The 20,542-nt window shown below is 37.5% G+C and overlaps 3 protein-coding genes across 10 annotated transcripts in view; 1 reads left to right on the top strand and 2 right to left on the bottom strand.

Annotated features, from left to right (window-relative positions):
* Nucleotides 1-285: 285 nt before the first annotated feature.
* lyrm5b (LYR motif containing 5b) lies at nucleotides 286-4,437 on the bottom strand. 3 transcript variants are annotated; one of them, XM_006633181.3, is made up of 3 exons: nucleotides 4,344-4,437; nucleotides 2,971-3,058; nucleotides 286-1,151 (listed from the first exon to the last, which is right to left on the bottom strand). In XM_006633181.3, the coding sequence occupies exons 2-3, from the start codon at nucleotides 3,013-3,015 to the stop codon at nucleotides 936-938; spliced, it is 261 nt and encodes an 86-aa protein (XP_006633244.1). In that variant the 5' UTR covers nucleotides 3,016-3,058; nucleotides 4,344-4,437; the 3' UTR covers nucleotides 286-935. The 3 variants fall into 3 exon arrangements, with proteins under 3 accessions (XP_006633244.1, XP_015207536.1, XP_015207535.1); XM_015352050.2 differs by lacking the exon at nucleotides 4,344-4,437 and adding an exon at nucleotides 4,199-4,307; XM_015352049.2 differs by lacking the exon at nucleotides 4,344-4,437 and adding an exon at nucleotides 3,919-4,161.
* Nucleotides 4,438-4,455: 18 nt separating this feature from the next.
* On the top strand, nucleotides 4,456-16,163 carry dnai7 (dynein axonemal intermediate chain 7). 3 transcript variants are annotated; one of them, XM_015352044.2, is made up of 16 exons: nucleotides 4,478-4,520; nucleotides 5,712-5,729; nucleotides 6,073-6,157; nucleotides 6,364-6,455; nucleotides 7,318-7,422; nucleotides 8,012-8,149; nucleotides 8,590-8,736; nucleotides 9,557-9,660; nucleotides 9,969-10,242; nucleotides 11,499-11,610; nucleotides 11,727-11,890; nucleotides 12,342-12,537; nucleotides 13,011-13,225; nucleotides 14,193-14,354; nucleotides 14,724-14,837; nucleotides 15,808-16,163. In XM_015352044.2, exons 1-16 carry the CDS (start codon nucleotides 4,518-4,520, stop codon nucleotides 16,081-16,083), a joined length of 2,205 nt encoding a protein of 734 aa, XP_015207530.2. In that variant the 5' UTR covers nucleotides 4,478-4,517; the 3' UTR covers nucleotides 16,084-16,163. The 3 variants fall into 3 exon arrangements, 2 of the variants coding, with proteins under 2 accessions (XP_015207532.2, XP_015207530.2); XM_015352046.2 differs by lacking the exon at nucleotides 5,712-5,729 and having other exon boundaries at nucleotides 4,456-4,520; XR_011190110.1 differs by lacking the exons at nucleotides 14,724-14,837; nucleotides 15,808-16,163 and having other exon boundaries at nucleotides 13,011-13,047; nucleotides 13,142-13,225; nucleotides 14,193-14,278.
* Nucleotides 16,086-20,542, bottom strand: part of lrmp (lymphoid-restricted membrane protein) — a 39,549-nt gene continuing 35,092 nt past the window's right edge. For 3 of the 4 annotated variants that reach the window (XM_069192727.1, XM_069192730.1, XM_069192728.1), the window contains 6 exons: nucleotides 20,160-20,203; nucleotides 19,970-20,038; nucleotides 18,481-18,539; nucleotides 18,011-18,112; nucleotides 17,456-17,575; nucleotides 16,086-16,998 (listed from right to left, as the gene is read on the bottom strand). In XM_069192727.1, coding sequence (XP_069048828.1) covers nucleotides 16,755-16,998; nucleotides 17,456-17,575; nucleotides 18,011-18,112; nucleotides 18,481-18,539; nucleotides 19,970-20,038; nucleotides 20,160-20,203 — 638 coding nt within the window. In that variant the 3' untranslated portion in view covers nucleotides 16,086-16,754. The remainder of the gene's footprint in view (nucleotides 16,999-17,455; nucleotides 17,576-18,010; nucleotides 18,113-18,480; nucleotides 18,540-19,969; nucleotides 20,039-20,159; nucleotides 20,204-20,542) is intronic. The other variant, XM_069192729.1, reaches the window with a different exon arrangement.

Here is a 20,542-nt window from a genome sequence, read left to right as displayed (position 1 = left end):
ATTTTACATTTTCTTTAATTAAATTTTATTAATCCATAAAATCCTTAAGGTCTCAAATATGTATTTGTTTTATCACAAAATTATAAACCGAATTAGGATTTCAAAATGCGTGGTACAACATCACTGCCATTGAATTTTTAGTTTTAAGTTTGTGGTGTAGTGTATATGTGTGCCTACAATACTGTGTGAATATTTTGGTATTACTTGTGTGTCAGTACCAGAATGCTTGCAGAGATCTCCGGTATTGAATTTAGTGTTTAATTAATAGTGCTAAACAGGGGTGTGTAAACTGGAGTAAATCTTTAATTTATTGATATAAAAACATTTTATTGTTCCATATTAAAACCCATCTGCCTTTGTCATGTCAAAGATTTCCAAAAATTAATTTCTATAAATCAATGTGGTTGCAGTCGGTAAAGGTCTGTTTTTAATACTACATTACTCTGTTCATGTACAGTACAAAAAGCGTAGAGAATGACTAAAGATTTGTGATCCATCTCTACGTGATAAATTAAAATTCACTGTATTTGTTACAGATGGCCCATTACCAGCATCTGGACACACTGATTTCCTTGTTGAAAAGGTATATAGGATCTCTAAATGTTTTGCAGATTTTATACTCTAATGTAGCATTTCAACAGCACTTCTATTACAGTGTACTTCCTGGCATTTAGATTCCATATATATAATCAAATCCCCCTTTGTGAACCTGCAAACATGATCTTACAGTCATCATACATATTTTGTGCATGCCACACACCTTAACTAATGCCACATTCATATAAAGCACCAAAAACTAAAGCACTCTGGATGGTAAAGGAAAGTGATTTCAGTCCCATATTTCCAAGACAATTCAAAGTAATGCCGTACGAAATGATGTCCAGTGATCCTTTTGTGGCAAGAGCAATATCATTTTTTAAGTCCACTGTGATGGCTTAATTCTTAGTCTCCTCATAGTAGCGTTGCTTCATGGCTCTGTACTTTCTCAGGTAGTACAAAGCCTCCAACTCCTTGATAACATGCTCACCACGAGCTACCAACTGTTTGATCTTTTCCGGGTCCGTGACATCTTTATTTTTTAAGAAGGCTGTCTTGAGGCGATCTCGGAAGTAATCTGCACCTTTGGGGTATTCCCGTCCAAGATAAAGCAGCTTGAAATAAAAAGAGAAAGAAATGTCCTTTTAATTTCTCAATTATTTTAAGTGATTTCAGTATTATCATTTTAACATTGATCTAACTATTACATTAAAACAAAACACAAATAAAACACTATTAGTATTTATTATGGTTAATAAAACATTTTATGAATTTACAAGTCGTATGCAACAATTTGGGCACCCCTGGCCAAATTACATGTTTTGTTGATTTTCTAAGTGAAAAGAAGTCAACACAACCTCTGCAGGGAACAAACTTAAACATTTTATTTTTTTCAATCTGTTAAATTCAGCAAATAAATAGTAACTGTGCATTAAAATATGCAGAAATATGTCATGTTTAAGTTTTTTTTTTCCGCTACAGAGGTTGTTAACTTCTTTTCACTTAGAAAATCAACAAAACATGCAGTTTGGCCAGAGGTGCCCAAACCTTTGCATACAACTATTTCAATTTATAAAGGAATTATGCCATACATGATTTTCTCTACTCCCCGAACACGGGGATAAAAACTGGGTGCTGGCAACCAGAAACAAAGGTTGTACATTAGAATAAGTGCAGTCTTAAGGATATTTTAAAATTTGGAATCCAGGCTAAACAGTGGATTAGGACCAAATTGTTACGAAATATATTTAGTATCCTTTCACTAGCAACATGAGGGAAAAAGTACTGAAATTAGGTCACTATGGCAATTATGATGAACTGTGCTACAACACATTTTACACAGGAAAAATGACAAGAACAAAAAATGGTAACAGACCATAACTAACTCAAAGCTAAATCATGAAAAAATAATAAAATTTGGTTTGCATGTGACCACTGCCACATTTGCCATCAATTAATTAATTGCTTACACTTATATAGCGCTTTTCTGGACACTCCACTCAAAGAGCTTTACAGGTAATAGGGACTCCCCTCCACCACCACCAATGTGCAGCCCCACCCGGATGATGCGATGGCAGCCATAGTGCGCCAGAACGCTCACCACACATCAGCTATTAATGGGGAAGAGAACAGAGTAATGTAGCCAATTCATAGATGGGGATTATTAGGAGGCCATGATTGGTAAGGGCCAATGGGAAATTTGGCCAGGACGCTGGGGTTACACCCCTACTCTTTTCGAGAGACGCCCTGGGTTTTTTAATGACCACGGAGAGTCAGGACCTCGGTTTTACGTCTCATCCAAAGGACGGCGCCTGTTTACAGTATAGTGTCCCCGTTAAGAGACAATGCTACTGACAGTTTCTCTACATCAAACTTGTCGGACGAAGTAATGGTCGTAGGAGCTTTTCATATTCTTCAGTAAGAGTAGTCTGGAGCAGTTGGACATACACAGTCCAGGTACTTGCTCTGACCACATATTTGGTTACACCTGAATTTGATGAATCAGTAAAACACGGTACTCCCTCATTTCACACGTACTTTTCATAGTTTATCTGAATCACATAAAAATAGATTTGTAATGTCACAACATGTAAAGACTACGTTTATTTCCAGGATGGGACCAAAGCTCAGAAACACTCACACATCTGAAACATGTGTCAAAACAGTCCTGGGCTACACACTCTGTATGTAGTTTATCCTGTAGTCTAGAGTGGGGAGCTGTATCAGTGAGTGGTTTTTAGCTCGACGTCTGAAACTTGCTATTTTGTCCTTTTTACATTTAAAAAATGAATTAATCTGTAATCACTCTTTTACAAATCACTCACTGTGACAGCTCCCCAATTCTAGTCTACCATGTGTAATCAGGACAGGACAAGACACTGGAAGTAACAATGTCATTGCTGTAAACGTGCAGACAGATAATGGGGAACTCACATTCTTGTACAGTCTGACTACTTCACCTCGGAGAGGACTGGCCATTGTCACACGAACCAGACCTTTGCGGTCTTCACAGAAGGTGAAGCTGAAACGATGAAAAATTGAAACCAATAATCCGTGCAGCTGCTTAACCTGAGAACTGCAGTGACAAATTTCCTCTCTCTGTATTACCCACCTGGATTTCTGTAATTATTTTAATGGTAGAAATAGTCTATTAGGCAAAATAAGACCTAATGCAGCCTGTTAATAACGTGTAGTTATACAGTGCCTACAGAAAGTCTACACCCCCATTGGACTTTTTTTTTGTAATTGTGTTACAGCATGGAACCATGATGTATTTAACTAAGATTTTTGCCTCTCAACAACACAAAGTACTCTATAATGTCAAAGTGAAAACAAAATCCAGACATTTTACTAAATTAAAAATAAAAAACAAATAACTGCATACATAAGTATTCACCCCCTTGCTTTGACACATCTAAATTACCTCTGAAGTAACCCACTCTCTTGTGCTGTTCACAAATGGTCCCCATCCAGCTTGATGGAGCTTGAACAATTTTGCCAAGAAGATTGGGCAAACATTCCAGTCAAGATGTGCAACGTTGATAGAGACTTACCCAAAGAGACTCGCAGCTGTAATTGCTGCCAAAGGTGATCTTACCAAGTATTAACTTTTATTTTTAGATATAATTATTTCTAAAACAATTATTTTCTGTTTATTTTTAATTTCGTAAAATGTCTGTAATTGTTTTTAGTTAAATCCATCAGGTTCCATGCCGTAACACAATAAAATGTGGAAAAAGTACAAGGAGGGTGCAGACTTTCTATAGGCACTGTAACTTTTACTTCGCTCAGTTAACGCTACCCCGGGTTCAACAAAGTGGAATAATGACACCCATCGAATATTTCTAAGTCACCAAACAAAACGTAATGGATGCGATATACCTCGAAATTTTGGTAAGAAAAAAAAAGTCGTTCGACAGACGAAGGCACAGTTTTTAAGAATTGGGAAAACCTGCAGAATAAGCAAAAGTCCAAGCAGAAACATTAGGTTACAGGAGACATGGTATTTACTTTGACTAATTCTGCCTTATCGACGACTCAGGCCTGTTCGTATTTAGACGTTTAGACTAATTTATCTATTTATTTTTCACCCAGATCCTTGACCATTACTAGGGTATGGGTTTTCGCAACTTTAGTGCATAATTCTGGAAATATGCCTTACAAAACTGGATGGGTTTGCACGGAAAAGAAATCCGTTAACGAAGGAAGGTTTTACAGTCAATGAAATGAAATGCAGTAGGTGGTGTATAAACAACTGCCTTCTTTAAAAGAAAGTAAATCCACATAATTTGGCATTCATACTGCACCTTCTAATCAACTTGCCCTTCTTCTCCTCCACCCAATAAACAACGCAATGCAAACAACGCAAATCGGTTTACAATATCGCAAACCCGTGCTGCAAACCGCCTTACGGCAGTGTAGTAAGTGCAGTGCGCGTGCTCTCGTGTTACCGTAGCAACTTGGACGCCAAACAGTGCAAGATGGTGAGTGCGGGAGCTGAGAAAGTTTTTATACCAGACATAAATATGTTTTTATCATACTATTTAAATATTATTCTGACACTTCCAACATCTTACGGTTTCTAACACTTTTGATTGTGACATTCACTGAACTACTGTGCAGATGTAGGTAAATAGGTAATTATGGTAATGTACAATACTGTCTTAAGCTGTGTGTGGACTGTTTCAGTTTATTACGCATTTTTTTAAATGAATGTTTTTTTTTATCGTAAGATGAATAAAGAGAGTAAAGAAAAGCATCTCTACGTTTTCACACAAAGTTAGGCTAATGTGTTTTAAAGTAAAATAAAGAGCTTGCCAAAGTTAGCTAGTGTATATTTCTCCTTAAATTGTTTAATATTCTGTCAATGGCGTCTAAATAGTCTTTAGAATAATGTGAATAGGGACTTGTGTTTGAAACGTTTAAAACAAAATAATCGATTTTTTTAATCAAAACCCAGTATACAACATACAAACTTCTATGTAGTTTGAGTTGTAAATAAATACCGTAAATACTGTAAATCTGCTTGCAGAACCAGGTGAATAAATGCACTCTTGCGAACATAAACAGGTTCCAGAGACTAGAGGGTTTAGTGAAGGACCTCTCCCAGCCCTTTCAGGCTTTCATTGACTGCGGGGCCTACTTCATACTCCCCCAACTCTGTGTACAGATGTACCTCTGTCATAATTACGTGCGCTGCTGTGCAGCTTTCTCCTTCAGACCTCCAGTTTCCACTTGTGACATCCAGTTGATTCTGAGGAAGCCTGCTGGATAGACTTTGTGAATACCTTTGAAAATGTTACATATGTGGATCATGTCACTTCTTCATCTTCTGTGATCAAAACCAGAACGGCTCAGTTCTTTTAGCCAGTCAGCTCAGAACATCCTTTAAGTCCTGGATGTATCTGCAATCAATACCTGCACTCTTGATTCGACTGTGTTCCTTTGGCTGCCTAGTTGGATGAGTGCGCTCTTGATTCCAGTAGCTGCCTAGTTTAATAACTACACTCTTGATACCTCTCTGTCCAGTAACTGCCTAGTTTAATAGCTGCATTCTTGATTCCACACTGTCCAGTTTAGTAGCCACACTCTTGTTTCAACTCTGTGCAAGTAGCTGCCAGGTTTGCTTTTTCTCTGACCTGCTTTTCTTTTCCATTTCATTTCCTGCCCTTTAGCCGCCAAAGGATGAAAAGGTATGACTGAATGTAGCTACATCGCTCCTGCTAATGTGTGTTTTACCTTCATATTTTAATTGGGTTGAGTCTGTAATGTCTGTAAATGCTAAGATGATGTTTTGCAATGGATAATGTTCCATCAAAGGTAGCTCAGAAGCATTTTCAGTATGCTAACAACCAACATTCTCCAGCTGTTTGAGGAAATATTTCCACCAGCCAGCTTTTTAACATCAGTATTGTATGTACTATAATGGCCACAGGATGTTTATGATTATAATCTTGCACCTCATCCTAACGATTTACAATTAAACGTAGTGGGAGCTCAAATGCTGATTTACTTAGCATGTTCATTTACTTAAAGTCTGCAAAGAAGAAAGGCAAGCTCAGCAAAGCTGAACGAGAGAGGTTGCAGAAGGAAGAGGAAGAGAGGAAACAAAAAGAAGAAGGTATTCTCTATAATTCTGTACTGTCATTTTCAACTCAGTGTAGACTTAATGAGGCTTCTGTTTTCTTTTTCTAAATTCCTTTAGATCAGAAGTAAGTTTATAAGAAACTGAACAACCTAAGTTTTTTTCTAGCGTGTTATGACCATATTCTATTGAAGTTAGAAGGCCATGCTATCCTGTTTAATTGTGTTCTTTCCTAATTTCAGAAGAGGCACGACTCATTGCAGAGCAAGAGGAAGCAGAGAGATCAGAAAGGGAAAGGAAGGTCCAGGAGGAGCAAGAGAGACTTGAGTCAAAGGTCAGCGGAGTCACACCAGGCCTTGCTTCTCAGACCAGCCCCTTCACTAAAAAAAGAGATCACAAAGAATCACTCATTCTAGCTAATTGTATTCGTATGAACAAATGAAAAGAAGTAAAAAAACAATAAAATAATAATAAATATCTGCATTTTATGTTACAAATGGTGCTGACAATGTAATGCAAATTATTGAAAAGGTTTTCTCAGATGGAATTTAAGAATTTAGAAAAGTAAAAAACAAGAGGAGGTTGTTAGGCCTGCTTTGCTAGTTTTAATTATTAGCTTCTATATAGCCAACTGTTGCTTGAATGAGCTCAGTATATTAAATTGAAAAGTGTTGTTTTGTTTTGAAGCTTTTTGAGTTAAGAAGTGCCTCTTGTACTTAACCTTAAGCACACTTCTGAATTTCCACTGTTGTTGACGTTGTCTGGTCTAGTACCCACTGCTCATCCTGACAGAGTCTGGTGGGCTTCTTGTGTTAGCAGCTTTTCTGAATTATTATGTAAAGTCCCTCTATAAATGTTTCTGCTCAAACCATTTACAATTTTTGAAGTCATAACGTTTATTTTCTATATAGCTTTGCTTTTGATTTTCCTGTACATTTATTGCTGAAATTACTTTCACCTATAAAAAGTTGTAATTCAAATGAGGCATTATTGGGAGAGGATGAATAATGTTTCGAGACACAATATACAGTAAATGGTTAAAACTGAGAAGAGGCAGTTCTGCTTTTTGAATTTGTTTGGTTGCTAGTAGATAACTTATCACATAATCTCATCTAGCCAGTTTATGCACTACTGCTCACTTAGTTTTCACATTCGCACACAAAAGCAAATGACCTATTGCTGTCCTTTAATAACAGGACAGGGAACGCAGAGAGGATGAGCTTGCTGAGCTCCGGCGCACGCTGGAGGAAAATCACTGTGCTGTGAATAAATGGCGTGCAGACCTCCGAGCAAAGGAAAAGGTAAATTAGATGCTGTAAATCACTAAGAGTTAGTGAAACCTAAAGTGTTTTCACTACCACTACATCTCTTAAGATGGACACAGTTAAAGAATGTTGCTGTAGTTTGTACATCCGTCCATCGGTTTTATAACACTTCATCTGATTCAGGGTCATGGGGAGCTGGAGTCTGTCCTGGCAAGCAACAGGCGCAAGATGGGATACATCCTGGATGGGACACCGGTCTATCACACAAACACGTGCACACTCATACCAGGGCCAATTTTCCCAAAAGACAGCTGACCTACCAGTATGTTTTTGGACTGTGAGAGGAATCCAGAGCACCTGGAGGAAACCCAAGCTAATACAGGGAGACCATGCAGACTCCACACAGACAGCACCCCGGGTTTGGATTTGAACGCAGGGCCTCAGCACCTTGAGGCAGTAATGCTAACCATTGTGTCACTTGTAATTTGTATAATGTACAGAAATTAATATTAATTATAGGTCCATATAAATAATTTCATTAAAAAATCAATCATTAAAAAACAAAATGAATTTATGAATTATGGAAAAACTAAAAATATGAGTAACATGATATTTGTTTTTGTAGTGGGATCGTTACATGAAGTGTGATGGCAGTCCGGATCCATCAGTGCCACAGGAGATTAACACATATATAAATCTATGGAGAGAAAATACAGATGTGGAGATCAATTGTGTTCTGAATCAGTGTGCTTTAGCAATTAATGTAAGTGCACAAAATAAGTAGACGATCTTACGACTATATAATATGTATGGGAAGAAAGACTGAGGCATTTTTGGAGTTAATGATGTTTGTGTCATTTGTTTTAATGGATTTATCTTGTTTTATCTAGAGATTTAGTAGACCATAAAATTCCTGATTATTAAAGAAAACATAATGTAAGAAATTAAGTGTAGTCAATGTGTTGAGCTTACAAGATATTTAATTTAATTTTTTAAAAATAATTAGACCTACACTATAGGTATCATTACTATAAGGAATAAAATAATTAAAATGCATCTGGCAAAACAGTCACAATTTTTATCTCAGTCTTTGTTATATTGATTTTGTATTTCTTCTGAGTTCTATGTTTTAATAAAAAAATGTAGGATTTAAAAAGATTTACTTATAAAGCGCAACACTTATAATTCTTGCTATACTCTCAGCTTATCGAGGAGCTGGATTACCTTTTAAATGAAACCCCCAGCTCTGAGTTGAATGAAAAGGAAGTGCTTCAATATAAAGAGAGTATTCTCAACCTACAAAACCTCATTTATTCTAAATATAATGAAGCTACTGAAGAAATACTTAAGGTAAAGTACCATTTTTATTAGTGCTTTTTACCATTACCAAACATTTGGGCTCGTCAAATGGCAATTAAAATATTAACATATTGTGGTTCATAGAAATATAATTTTTGATATTTGCCTTATCCCAACAAAAATTATATACAAGAAAGAGGAACCCACTTGTACCTTGGGTTGTATATCCAGTCCTACAGTATATACAGTATACACACAGGAACATGCATAGAGATGTGAAAATGTATCGTAGAGTGAAGTTATTTTTTTTTAAAAACCCTGAACACTGCCATTTAGAGAACCAGCTTTAATGCAGTGAACTATTTCCATGGGGGAACTAAGCTCGAATGAACTGAGACCTGGGTTTCAGGTTGATCTTGAGAGTCTAGAGGAATTCTGGTGAGGATGTTTTATGCTCAAAGCTTAAGACTCCCCAGGGGCGCTTTGCCCTGGGGCTCCTGGGGAAGTGGGCTGTTCCACCCCCTGTAGCTCTCTTCCTCTACCAGCACTGGAGTCAACCACTCCAGCCTCAGGGTATCTCCCTGTCTCCCTGCCACAAATGTCCGGTGGGGAAGCAGCATGCATATAGTATAAGCATAAGGTAGATTACGTGCGTAGGGAATTTGTTTCGCTGTGGATCTTGAGTAGTTTTTATGAATTATTGAACACACACAGGTGTTCCAGTTCACTGCCTTGACTTGGGGATATTGCTATTCATCTTGAAAACAATACACAGAGATGTTTTTTTTTACTCATACAACAGCCACAAATTCATTTTTTGTTTTTTGTTCGCTGTGATGATTAAGCCGTAGTGTACTGCATTTTTCTTTAGCACTCAAGAGATCTTGCAGACATAGAGACGGGGAATATGCGCATTGTGATGACAACTGTGAATGTGACGCTGTGCTTGTGGGCAAACCTCAGCAAAAATCCAAGGTATGTTTTTTTTCTTACAAAAACAGTGTGAGTTTATATTTCAGCATTTTAAAATGAAGAAGTACTGTTAATCAACCACCAGAGCGTTTGAAACAAGTTGACACATCTGCAGCATGAGGTCAGAGTTGTCTTCCTAAATGTTAATTGAAACTGAAATTCTGTACCACTGAATGTAGATCAGTTTAAAAACGGTCTCAGCAAGATTTAGGCAAAGTAACTTGAAACAAGGATGTGTAAAGCTTATGTCACAGTATCTTGTAGAAACTATACTGTAGGACTCTTCAAAAGCATCCTTCTGCAATCGACAGGTTCAGAGGACTGGAGTTTCAAGATGCCGGAGTAGCGTTTGAGCTGCCCAAGCAGCTGGCCGTGAGTGACATCGCCATCAGGATCCTGCACACTCACTACGACCACCTGTCCCATCTGAGCCGCTCCCTCCAGCCCTTGGCCAGAAGGGCTCTCGCGGGGACCGGGGCGGCGTCTCCAGTGGGGGGCCGCGTGGAGGAGCAGGACCAAGGCCAAACGGAGGCCGCTCACATCCCTGAAGATGAGACCCGCTCCGTTAAGTCTGACGATAGGAAGGTGAGGTGGCTTTCTCTTAACTGGATTTCACGAGGAATGACAAACGCCCAAGATGAAAGTGTCATGGAGCGAAATTGTGGCTGAACCCACTTGGCTGAGGCCAGAGGACAAGGAGACCAGGACCCCCGTGCTGGGTGACCAAGGGGTAGCTGCAGAGGTGGAGGTGGGATGCAAGAGACGTGCAAGAGAGAGAGATAGGGATCTCGTAGGTATTTATAGCATTTGGAAGAGGAATGGATTGACTGGAGTGATTTCTAATTACTGACAGCTGAGTCTGATGGAGCTTGGTTGTTGTCATCCCTCCCAAAATTTTGTTATAAACGCCATTAATTTGGCTAATGCATTTATCCAAAGCTGCTTACTGTATGTCTACCCCCTTTTCACTCAAGCAATTTGGGAGAAGTAGCTTCTTCAAGGGTACGACAGTGTTTCACCTGGGATTTGAACCCATGGGTCCTGAATCCCTAACCATTGCTCCACACTGATGCCTATGCATTCCGCCCTTTCTTCTCACCAGTGTTTCCAGCCAATGGAAATAACTTGCCTTTTTTGGAAATACATGTCAGCCCATATATTTTTTTTATAATGTAACATTTGGAGTAAATCGATGATATGCTAAGTGGTTCACTTGTATTTTTGCTTATCCGTAACATCAAGCTCTCATTCCTCGAAAATGGCTGAAGAAAACAAGTCTTCGGATGGAATTTTGATTTTTCTCATTTTTGGGGGATTAACCTGTCAGGGGAGATAGGAGGCAGCTGTGTTTCTGTACAGTTTGCAACAAAAATACACGAAGATGAAATCTAGACATGATTGGACCAAAAGTTTAATTTGGTGATGTAAAGGAGGCAGTCTTGCAACATAAATTTGTCATCTATTTGTCATCTTGATTTCCATTAGTGCATTAGTTTTTCAAGAGCATAAAAAGTGAACAATGGTCACTTTTGCTCACAGCCATATTGTTTCACAATGTGGTAAATGTAGAGACCTATAAGCATTCACATTGTGTATTATTTAAATGCTGCCTTGCAATAATAATTACAGTAATAAGTTAACTTTACTTCTTAGATTAGTGTGAAAACCCAGCTTTGCTGAATGTAATGGTCTTACAAGTGAGTATTAGTCTTTAAATGGCAAAGCTCGTAAGTTGAAATTGAAAACTTTCACGTTTCTAAAGAATATGCTAAAAAACTATGACAATCGACATAACTAAGCCGGTAACTAATTTGATAAAGTAGTTTGTTGTTTCTTCAAAGAGTGCCCTGAGCACAACATCAGCTAAAGAGGAATCAAGCTCTGTGGAGAAAAAGACAGATGAGGATGGAGAAAGTAAGCCCGAAAGCCATTCAGAGGAAACAGTTATTGATGGTAAGCAATTTAACCACGGCCAGAAGATGGAGAGGTCATGCCATTCGGTTGCCATTTTGTCATTACATATTTTACTTTATTGTATATTGGAATGATCTTTCTTTGACTTTGTACAGCACAGGAAGAAACAACTGTTGCTCCACAGGAGCATGAAGAAGATATTTTGGAAGAAGATGCTGTTGACCTGCACCAGTTCACACCATTAGGGGGAGTCTACTACTATGATGTCTTCAGGTTGCCCCCACAATCCAAAGACATTAAAGGATGGACAATCACAGAAGTAATTATTACCATGAGAAAATAAAATAATATTGTGTTTTAAGTACAATCCACTGATTAAAAGGATTGCAAATGATAGAGGATTTTTTTATCCTTTCAAAAAGCATTTGAACTGTCTGAGAAGACACTGAAGATCTTACTTCTGTGTGTTTTAATGAATTTGATGAGCATGAACATTTTAATTGAAAATCCATATTTCTATTAAAAACTTAACCAGTTGAAGTCAACCATCTTTAAAGTGTGCTTTTAATGGATTTCTTTTCAAGTCAGACATATAACACAAAGGAAGTCTTTCCTTGAGTTTAATTCTTTCAAGACTCTTTTAACAATTATGTTTGTGACCCAGTTAAAAGTCCAGGATGTTAGAAAAGATATGAAATTGATAACAGTTAATAGTTAGCCCGATCTTGTGTTTCTCTATCTTAGTGGTATTTATTCTGTCCTCCCACCAGCTCTCAGAAACAGGACTCCAGCCATTTCCATACCCCTTGGAACAAAACCTACCACAGACCTCAGGGTCTGCTAAGTCGGAGGAGAGGGAGAGGGAGAGTGACAATTTGACTTCTCCGCCAGTAGGGGTCACCATTAGTCTTCCTGATTCTGTCACGTTTTTGGAGGACCCTCAGGTTGCTAGATGGGATGGCACTGGTAAACTTTTAACTTTAATGTTTGAGGTTTCCTCGGCTGGACTGTTTTGCTATTTAAGAGTTTTCTGCTCGCCAGTTTGGCATTAGGAAAAAACAAACAGTGTGAATCTAAGATGATCTTTAATGGTGAAACCATTAATTGAGTTAAAATTCTTCTTTGTATTCTCTTAATTCAAGTTTGAATGTCCAGTGTGAGCATACATACAAAATTTAAAACCTATTCTTGTTTAAGTTCTTGTGTGCAATTTATTTTTCTGTTAATGGGGAAAAAAAAACATAGAAATTGTGCTTGCATTTAGTGTATTTTAACATTTAATCCAACAGGTGTAGACGCAGAACCCCATATGACAAACCAAATTGTGGTTGTAAACACAGGCCATAATAAAAATAATTTTCTAATACAAAAATAGAAAATATTTCTCTATATTGTATGATTTAATGTTTTCCTACTTGTGTTAAATTTGTCCATTGCAGGTCATCAGTGGAAAACAGACCGTATAAGCGATGTGAAGTATGATAAAGAGGCAAAGAAAATTTATTTCAAGATGGATACATTCTATATCTTCACACTTATGCAGGATTCTTATGTTAATATGCCATTTCAGTTTTGGGAGCTCAGACCCCTTGGACTGAATACAGCTCTTTTCACTGTCACGGCTGCCATCTCTGAAGTTGAAATAACAATAAAGGCAAGCACTATCTATACCAAATCAATGATCCTACTATGTACAGTCAGACAAATGATATCTCTGTCACCTTAATGTGAGTAAAGTGCCCTTTAGATTTGTAGTTTAGCTGCTTGTGTAAAAAAAACATTCATTTTTTAACTTAAAAGTATAAAGGAGTGATTCGAAGTGAATATATATTTTTAGTTAATGGGTATTGGTGCCAATGAACAGAAAATAAAAGTATTCATGTTTGTTAATGACAAATGTAAGCACTAAAAAAACCTTCATGATCATGTAATTGCAGTATTCAACCTCTATAAGTACAAATGTTTCTGTTAGGTTTTCAGTTCCAGCCATGAAAAACATTCAGAAAGTAAAAGACAAAGCCTCATTTGGCTATCTTGATCTCTCATACATTTAGAACCGTGGGTTGTGGCAGTATGGCGGGCTAGCTTCTTCCATGTTTTTATAGGTGAGATCCTTGCCTGTTTCAACAAACAGCTGGAGGAAATTCTCAGATCAATTATCTGCTAACTACAGAATATAGCTAGAGGGCCTCCTTTCATAGAGAACATAGAAAACAAATTAATTAAACTTTCATAGAAAACAAATTAAAAAACAGTATTAAATCTAAACTGATAATTTCAGGTTACTAAAATATGAATAACATGTGTTTCCATATTTTGTTTACTAGCTGCTTTAGAACCCATTGAATTGTCTATGGTTACATTGATGTTGTATTTCCTCTATACAAGGTGGCAAAGGTTTTGTAGACCTGTGCTCTCTCTCATATATACAAGACTGTTGAATAAGCTTTGTAGTGTAGGGCTCTCAAATAATTTAGTTGAAATATAGATACCAGCGTGTCCAGTAAACATCACAATTCCTCTGATTCATAAGCTACTGTATCTCTTAAGTGTGCAGTTTACACCATTTCTAGTACTAGGCATTTGTGTTAAGTAACCTGATCCTCTCCTTGCACAACTAGGATGACAAATGCATGCTAAATATCACAGCCAGCGACAGCAGCCTTTCCCAGATCAGAGGAAAATGGATGACCCCATCGGCTCTCATACGAGCAATGAGAAGTGCTGGTGTTAATATATTTGTGGATGAATATTCAGACAGATATGTCAGCGTTAATGAAAAGGTATGGGCAACATAGAAAACTGAAAGCATTTCCTGACTCAAAAAAGGAAGTTTGCTTGAATGTTCTGTTAGAGATCCCTTTACACACCCATAGATAGCATCAGCTGCTGTGTGGCCATGATCTCAAGATCTTTCTTCTACCAAACTGGTCTATGACATTAGCAGAAAGGAAAGGCAGGAACGAATACCTTGAATCTTGACATTATCCTGTGTAGTGGTAACAGCAGTCTTCTCCCTCTCACCATTCAATACAGTATGTAAAACAGTCAACCATCAGGTCCTCAGTATAAATGTTACATGCTTACACATACAGAAAGAACTATTTGCACTTTAGAAATTAATGGATATTTGCCCCTTATTTTTCTATCAGGACCCCCAGCTGGAGCAAGCTGCATATGACCAGATGGCCTTGGTTTCATCGGCGTATGCCTTTTGCTGGAGCCAGTGGAATGCAGAGCAAGGGAAAGAACACCTAGTTATGCAGGTATATTCAAGAAGTTGAAAGCTACTTTCTTTAAGAACGACGACTATGTGGCTTTACTTTAAAACTAGAGGACAATGCATTAATCTGCTTTGGGGTTAGTTTAAAGGCGTTCCAGCCCAATCCATTTTAGCAGGTAGCTGCATCAGTGTGTGCTTCAGCCCATGTGCTTTTTGTTCTTTCTTCTTTCTACATCTCAGCATGGAATTAACTATTCCTGATTCCTTTGCAAATCTGTTTTTATCTTCACATTGACATTTAAAAGTACACAGAGATTAGTGTGATAGGAATCACCTTTTCCTTAAGCTGAAGAGCAGCTTTCTTCTTTTAATCTGAATGGAAGGCGGCAGCCTCTTAAATGTGTGCATCACATTTTTTTAAAAGTTTTAAAGTGGAGTGAAATCTTGTTTTCTAATTCCTAGACGCATCAGTAAAAGATCTGCAATACCATTGGAACGTTTCCACACAATATATACAATCATTTCCTTATTTACATAAATGTTTCTAAAATGTGATGAAATGTGAGAATTAACTGAACACTTGGCATAACCACTGCAAAATTACGTTGTATTCATAGAACTGCTGTCCGAACGACTTTAGAAATAAATAAGAGGGTCATGTCTTAAGGGTGAAGTAACAACTTAAAAAACTTGATGCAAAAACCAGGAACAAGGAAGTTGATTATAAATGACTGCAGTGAGCAAATGGGTTTTTCACAGCTTGAAGTACTGCTGCAGCATCCAGTTCTTAACCTCTCAAACAGGACATATTCTACTGCACAATTACATTTCTAAGTGTTCCTGCTTCTTAGAGCAATTGAGTTTTACATGTATCCTATATCAATGTTTTCGCTCTGCATAGGTTTTTGGCTATAGATATTAAGTTCTCTCCCTACATATCCCCAGGTCTGTACCTCTGTGAATAACATTTGTGCGGCTCGAGTTGAACAGTAATAGGAACATTTTGTTTTCAGGTGAGTGAGCACCTCAAGACTGATCCGGTGTCCGAAGAAGAGTGGAGTCTGTATTTGCTCAGCACTCAAAAAGCTATGCGCCTGAAGAACAGAGAGTACTGCGAATCTTTCTCAACAGAACTGGCTGAAGGCAGCGAGTTTCATTCTACATTCCTACACATGCTAAAAGAAAGAATGTGTGATGCAGCACTCGACAGAATTAATCGTTCTCATTATCTATTTATCGACTGTGTACAAAAACTCCTGTATGCAACCAGGGTATTAACATACTCATGAAGTATATGCTTAAACAATTACTTTATTGTGCACATTTCCACTTCTTTTGAAAGATATTAAAGTGTTTTCATTTACCTTTAGGAATTACACCGCAACTTCTTTTATAATATAGACATTGATTAACCAAACAGAAAAACAACAGCCCTGCAAAGTAAAAATGTTCACATTTTCCCACACTGTTCTCTCTGATTATGTCATTTTAATTTTTAAAAATCATAAAATAAGTTAAAGTTTACTTCAAAAATTAAAACAAAATCAATTACCTGATTATCAGTGCTTATTACCCTAAATGTGCATGGTAATTTCTCATTGTGTATCATGTTAAAGTGAAAAGTGGACTTCAAAAAGGCAGTCTTATTCAGTAAACCAAGGGACTATCAGCATGAAGTGCAATTTCTGTAATAAAAATGCCGTAAGAACAACAGCCATTAAAAGTCTAAACAACGATCAGTAGTTATCTGTAGCTGTTTAGCTGTTAAAAATGTTTTGGGTTTGCAGTGCCCTGTTCATAAAAGAGCCCAAAAGGACAGATGAAAAAATATACTCAGTTCACTGAAAGTGTTACAGTATATCCACGTAACTACCTACTGCATATAATAGAAGTGACGTGTCTTCAGTCAATTCCAGCAGAATGCCTAGAATTTTGAACACCTCCACAGATAATCGGTGTCTTATACAGGGGGCTGGCCATTGTGTCTCAGTCCAGTATAAGGCCACAGGAACTGCTGAATTGCCACCCAAGAGTCTCCAGTCCCTACAGGTGCTGCATCCACAGAAGGCTGAAAAGCAAAGCTGGCAATGAGGCCGATGAAAGCTGCAAAGAGCACAGTGAGGACAACGGAAATCCACATTCCTCTGTTGCTTTTGGAAACCGAATGTCGGAAATCTGCAAACCGTGAGCTGATCTGGTCACAGCTGCAAAAAAATAAGAAAGAAGAGAAGTTTTTAGTGCCAGCCCAGTCATTGTGTAATAGCACCACATTGCATACTGCAGCAAGCCCAAGGCACTGTTTGTCAAGCATGGAATTGTTAGGTTTTCCACAGATGTAGCAATTAGTACGTTAGACAAAAGTGTTAAATACATATGACCAAAAAATAGGATAACAAAAAAGAAAAACAGTAAAGGAATGGAAGGGAGGATATTTAAATGTTCCGATTATTGACTTTAATTCAGCACAACAAGCTTACATTTCAGCCACACATGTAGGGCAGCAATAGCATCCCAATTTGGTTTAGGTTCACCAAGCAGAAAGCTTCCAATAACCCAGAAGAGCAAAGCTAGCAGGAACAATTTTAATTACATGTTAACCCTGCACCACAAAGCTGACCACATTTAGCAGAGCTGCAGCATGTGAAAAAACTTTTAACTAACGTTGTGGAAGTCATTAAGACTGATGAAATTTTAATGCCCATTTCTGTTAAGCTTGACTTCCTTTCCACAATTTCCTCTCTCTTTTCCTCTGCAGGAGGGGATTCCGATTCTTGTTCATATCTGCAAACACATTAGTATTCAACAAACAGCAGTGGTTATGCAAGAACATATCTCCGCTATAAATTGTCCTGTTATGGCACAACTGCACAGACCTCTTCAAAATTAAAACTGAACAAAGTCCTTTGAACTGAATTGATTTCTAAACTGTCTGAATACATTGTTAAAAGTACTTTTCTGTTGAGAAACTAAAGATGGCATGATCTTGCACCATATATGGACAGTAAAATATACATCACAGTTACCTGAACTGAGTAAATAATTTCTCAACTTTGCACTGATGTTTTAGTCCATCTGCTGTTGCAAGTGGAATGCCAATAGAGTCTACATAATGATATCTACCACTTGAACTTCTCTGTGCGTGTTGGGGACTACTGACTAGTCCAAAGTAGACACAGAAAAGGGCAGGATAATGAACAGTAGGAGAGTAATGCTTACCCTTTCATTAAAGAGGGCTCATCAGATTCCGCCCAAGGACATGAGCTCACGAACCGCTGTAATGTAGGACGGGTACTGTTTTGCTTCATTCCCATTACCCTCCTGTAACAGTTTGATAATCAGTTACATAGGTAACTGCACAGCTTAATCAAAACATAAATGGTACTAGAAAGATTATATTTTATTTTAATTTGCATCTGTGGAGTTTTAATTTAATTTACCATGGGAGTACCACTTTAGATGAATGCTACAATAAATTCCCCAGTAGTTTGGGAATGCAATACTGCAGACTGAGGGATGAATGGTAACTCTAGAAACAGAAGCATTCTGCACCTAAACATGTCATGTGCACCTAAATAATGTGGGCAACATCTTGAAAGAATATTGTAGGAAAAAGAAATCCAAGACAGAAACATTACTAGTGCAACAACAGGAAACTACTGATAAAAAGTGCCCAAGCTGATACTCGCCAATTCCCAGTTCTACACAGCTTGTCGGCTTCGGTCTCCGAGATCTCATGAAGCTTCGGCTGCAAAGACATTAAATTTAATTAAATACATACTGATACTCAGGAGAAAGGAGGGTAAGACCATTAAATTTTACACAGATATAAAAAAATCACAGGAGCAGAACAAAAATCTGGATCAAAGAATAGTATGTTTTCATTATGAAAAGAGATTCACTGTCAAAATGAAAACCTTACAAACTTAAATGAGAACTTCAATGCTATTTTCATATTTTGGCATCAGACAGAATCAGCATTTCAAACCACAATAAAAGTAAAAAGTAAATTGGAGGTTTTACAAGTTGCTGTGTACGTCACAAAATAAATGAAATTTCCATGTTATGCATAGCACCATGTTCTGCGATTCAGAACAAGGCAAAAAAAACTTCCAGTGATGTGTTGCGGTCTTATTACATTGCAAACAAGAAGGCTTGCGAATACATCTCTTTTAATCCAAAATAAATATTGCTTTGGATTTCGAGACAGTTTTGCAGACAAATACTACTTGTTAACTGTGCATACAGATCATGTTAGTACATTTCTGCAGTTGAATGTCTGCTGCACAACACATTACATAAGTCATTACGGAAACTATTAGGAACTCAGATGAGAGTTTCTGACAACAGTACTTTCACAGATTTCACAATCTTGTGCTCAATTCGCAATTTTTAATTTTTTTCTACAATGTCAATGAATTTATCTTGTCTTCCAGATTAAATAACCATCTCGTAAACTGGGACTACAGTTCCCTTTGGATATCAGGTGTGACCTCCTGTCAAATTAGTGTGTTACTCATCTTTACAGATCATGTAACTAATGACGGCAACAGCAGAATGTATTGGGCTGAACGTGAAGTATATGTTGTTCGTATATGATGAAATGTAGTCTTTGGAATGACCTTAAATGCAAGTTATATGCTAATTATACGTTCTAATTTTATGGTGACAAATACAAATAGCTTTATTGAAAAGCACAGCAGTTTTGGACTTTGCTGTCCCAATTCATGTGGCGGGTACTACATCTGCCCACTATTTAAAACATAAATAACCGTGTCCAGTGAGCTACTGATGTCAATAAACTGCTGCGCTTCATCAGTATAGCTTGGCAATAATAATTTGTGTATATGAACATATGAACTGGTTCCATTCTTCACCTCTCTGCTTTTCTTAGTACCACCATCCATGGTCTCCTCTGTATATTGTAATTGTGTCTTATCTTGTGTATTCTTCTTATTTATTGTTGTTGTCATCCTGTAAAGGGCTTTGAGAAGCCACCTTTAAAAGGTGCTATGTAAAATAAAGTTTATTATTATTAACATAATTAAACTTACAAATTTACAGAGCAAAACCAACAAGTATCTCAAGCGACTGTTGCATGAGTATCGACAAACTCCATTCTCTACCTTACCGTTTCACAAATTATGCTGATTCTCTCATTTCGGAAACATATCTTACCATTTCAAAATGGGAAGCATTTCCAATATTTCTGGATATGGCAGGAACGCTCACTCGTCTTGAGGAAGGCTAAGTAAAAGCAACATGAAACAGAAAAAGCAGATTTAAATGCTTGAACACATTAACAATTTTTGCAAGAGTTTTGCTACAAAACTGTCAAGCACTATACTGTACGTGAAATGAATCTGACCTTGCTGTACTGAGATCCTGAAGTCTTTTTGTTCCGGAGATCATCTGAGAAAACCATTTTGGGACAGAAGAAAGGAGAAGAAAATACTTTTTTTTAATTTTGAACCATATAAAATCTGGTCGTCTTTGACTTAAAATATACAGATTTACTCCACAGAAACCCAGTTACTGTAGTTCGCCACAGCCATTCTGCACCAGCAGCCACACTTACACAGCAGATCAGGCAGAGAAATCATTTCAGCTGAATTAAGGCGATATTTAGGTAGGCTAGACCGTTCAAAGCACAGGGTGGAATGAGCCACGACTTCAGGGCTAACGGTTCAGCTCCTCCAAATAGTGTAATAGGATCTTTAAAGGTCAAGTAGTCAAGCATCTCCAAAGCAT

Source organism: Lepisosteus oculatus, chromosome 7 (assembly GCF_040954835.1).
Source record: "Lepisosteus oculatus isolate fLepOcu1 chromosome 7, fLepOcu1.hap2, whole genome shotgun sequence".
Classification (NCBI taxonomy): domain Eukaryota; kingdom Metazoa; phylum Chordata; class Actinopteri; order Semionotiformes; family Lepisosteidae; genus Lepisosteus; species Lepisosteus oculatus.
Note: the sequence above shows the minus strand (reverse complement) of the source record. Positions and strands in the feature narration are given on the sequence as shown.

Bases quoted from the DNA above. Each gene is read 5' to 3' on its own strand.
- lyrm5b (XM_006633181.3), bottom strand. From the start codon at position 3,015: ATGGCCAGTCCTCTCCGAGGTGAAGTAGTCAGACTGTACAAGAAT. The intron at 1,152-2,970 runs GTGAGTTCCCCA...TTTTATTTCAAG, and splicing joins TAGTCAGACTGTACAAGAAT to CTGCTTTATCTTGGACGGGA.
- dnai7 (XM_015352044.2), top strand. The intron at 10,243-11,498 runs GTGAGGTGGCTT...GTTTCTTCAAAG, and splicing joins TTAAGTCTGACGATAGGAAG to AGTGCCCTGAGCACAACATC. The intron at 11,611-11,726 runs GTAAGCAATTTA...GACTTTGTACAG, and splicing joins AGAGGAAACAGTTATTGATG to CACAGGAAGAAACAACTGTT.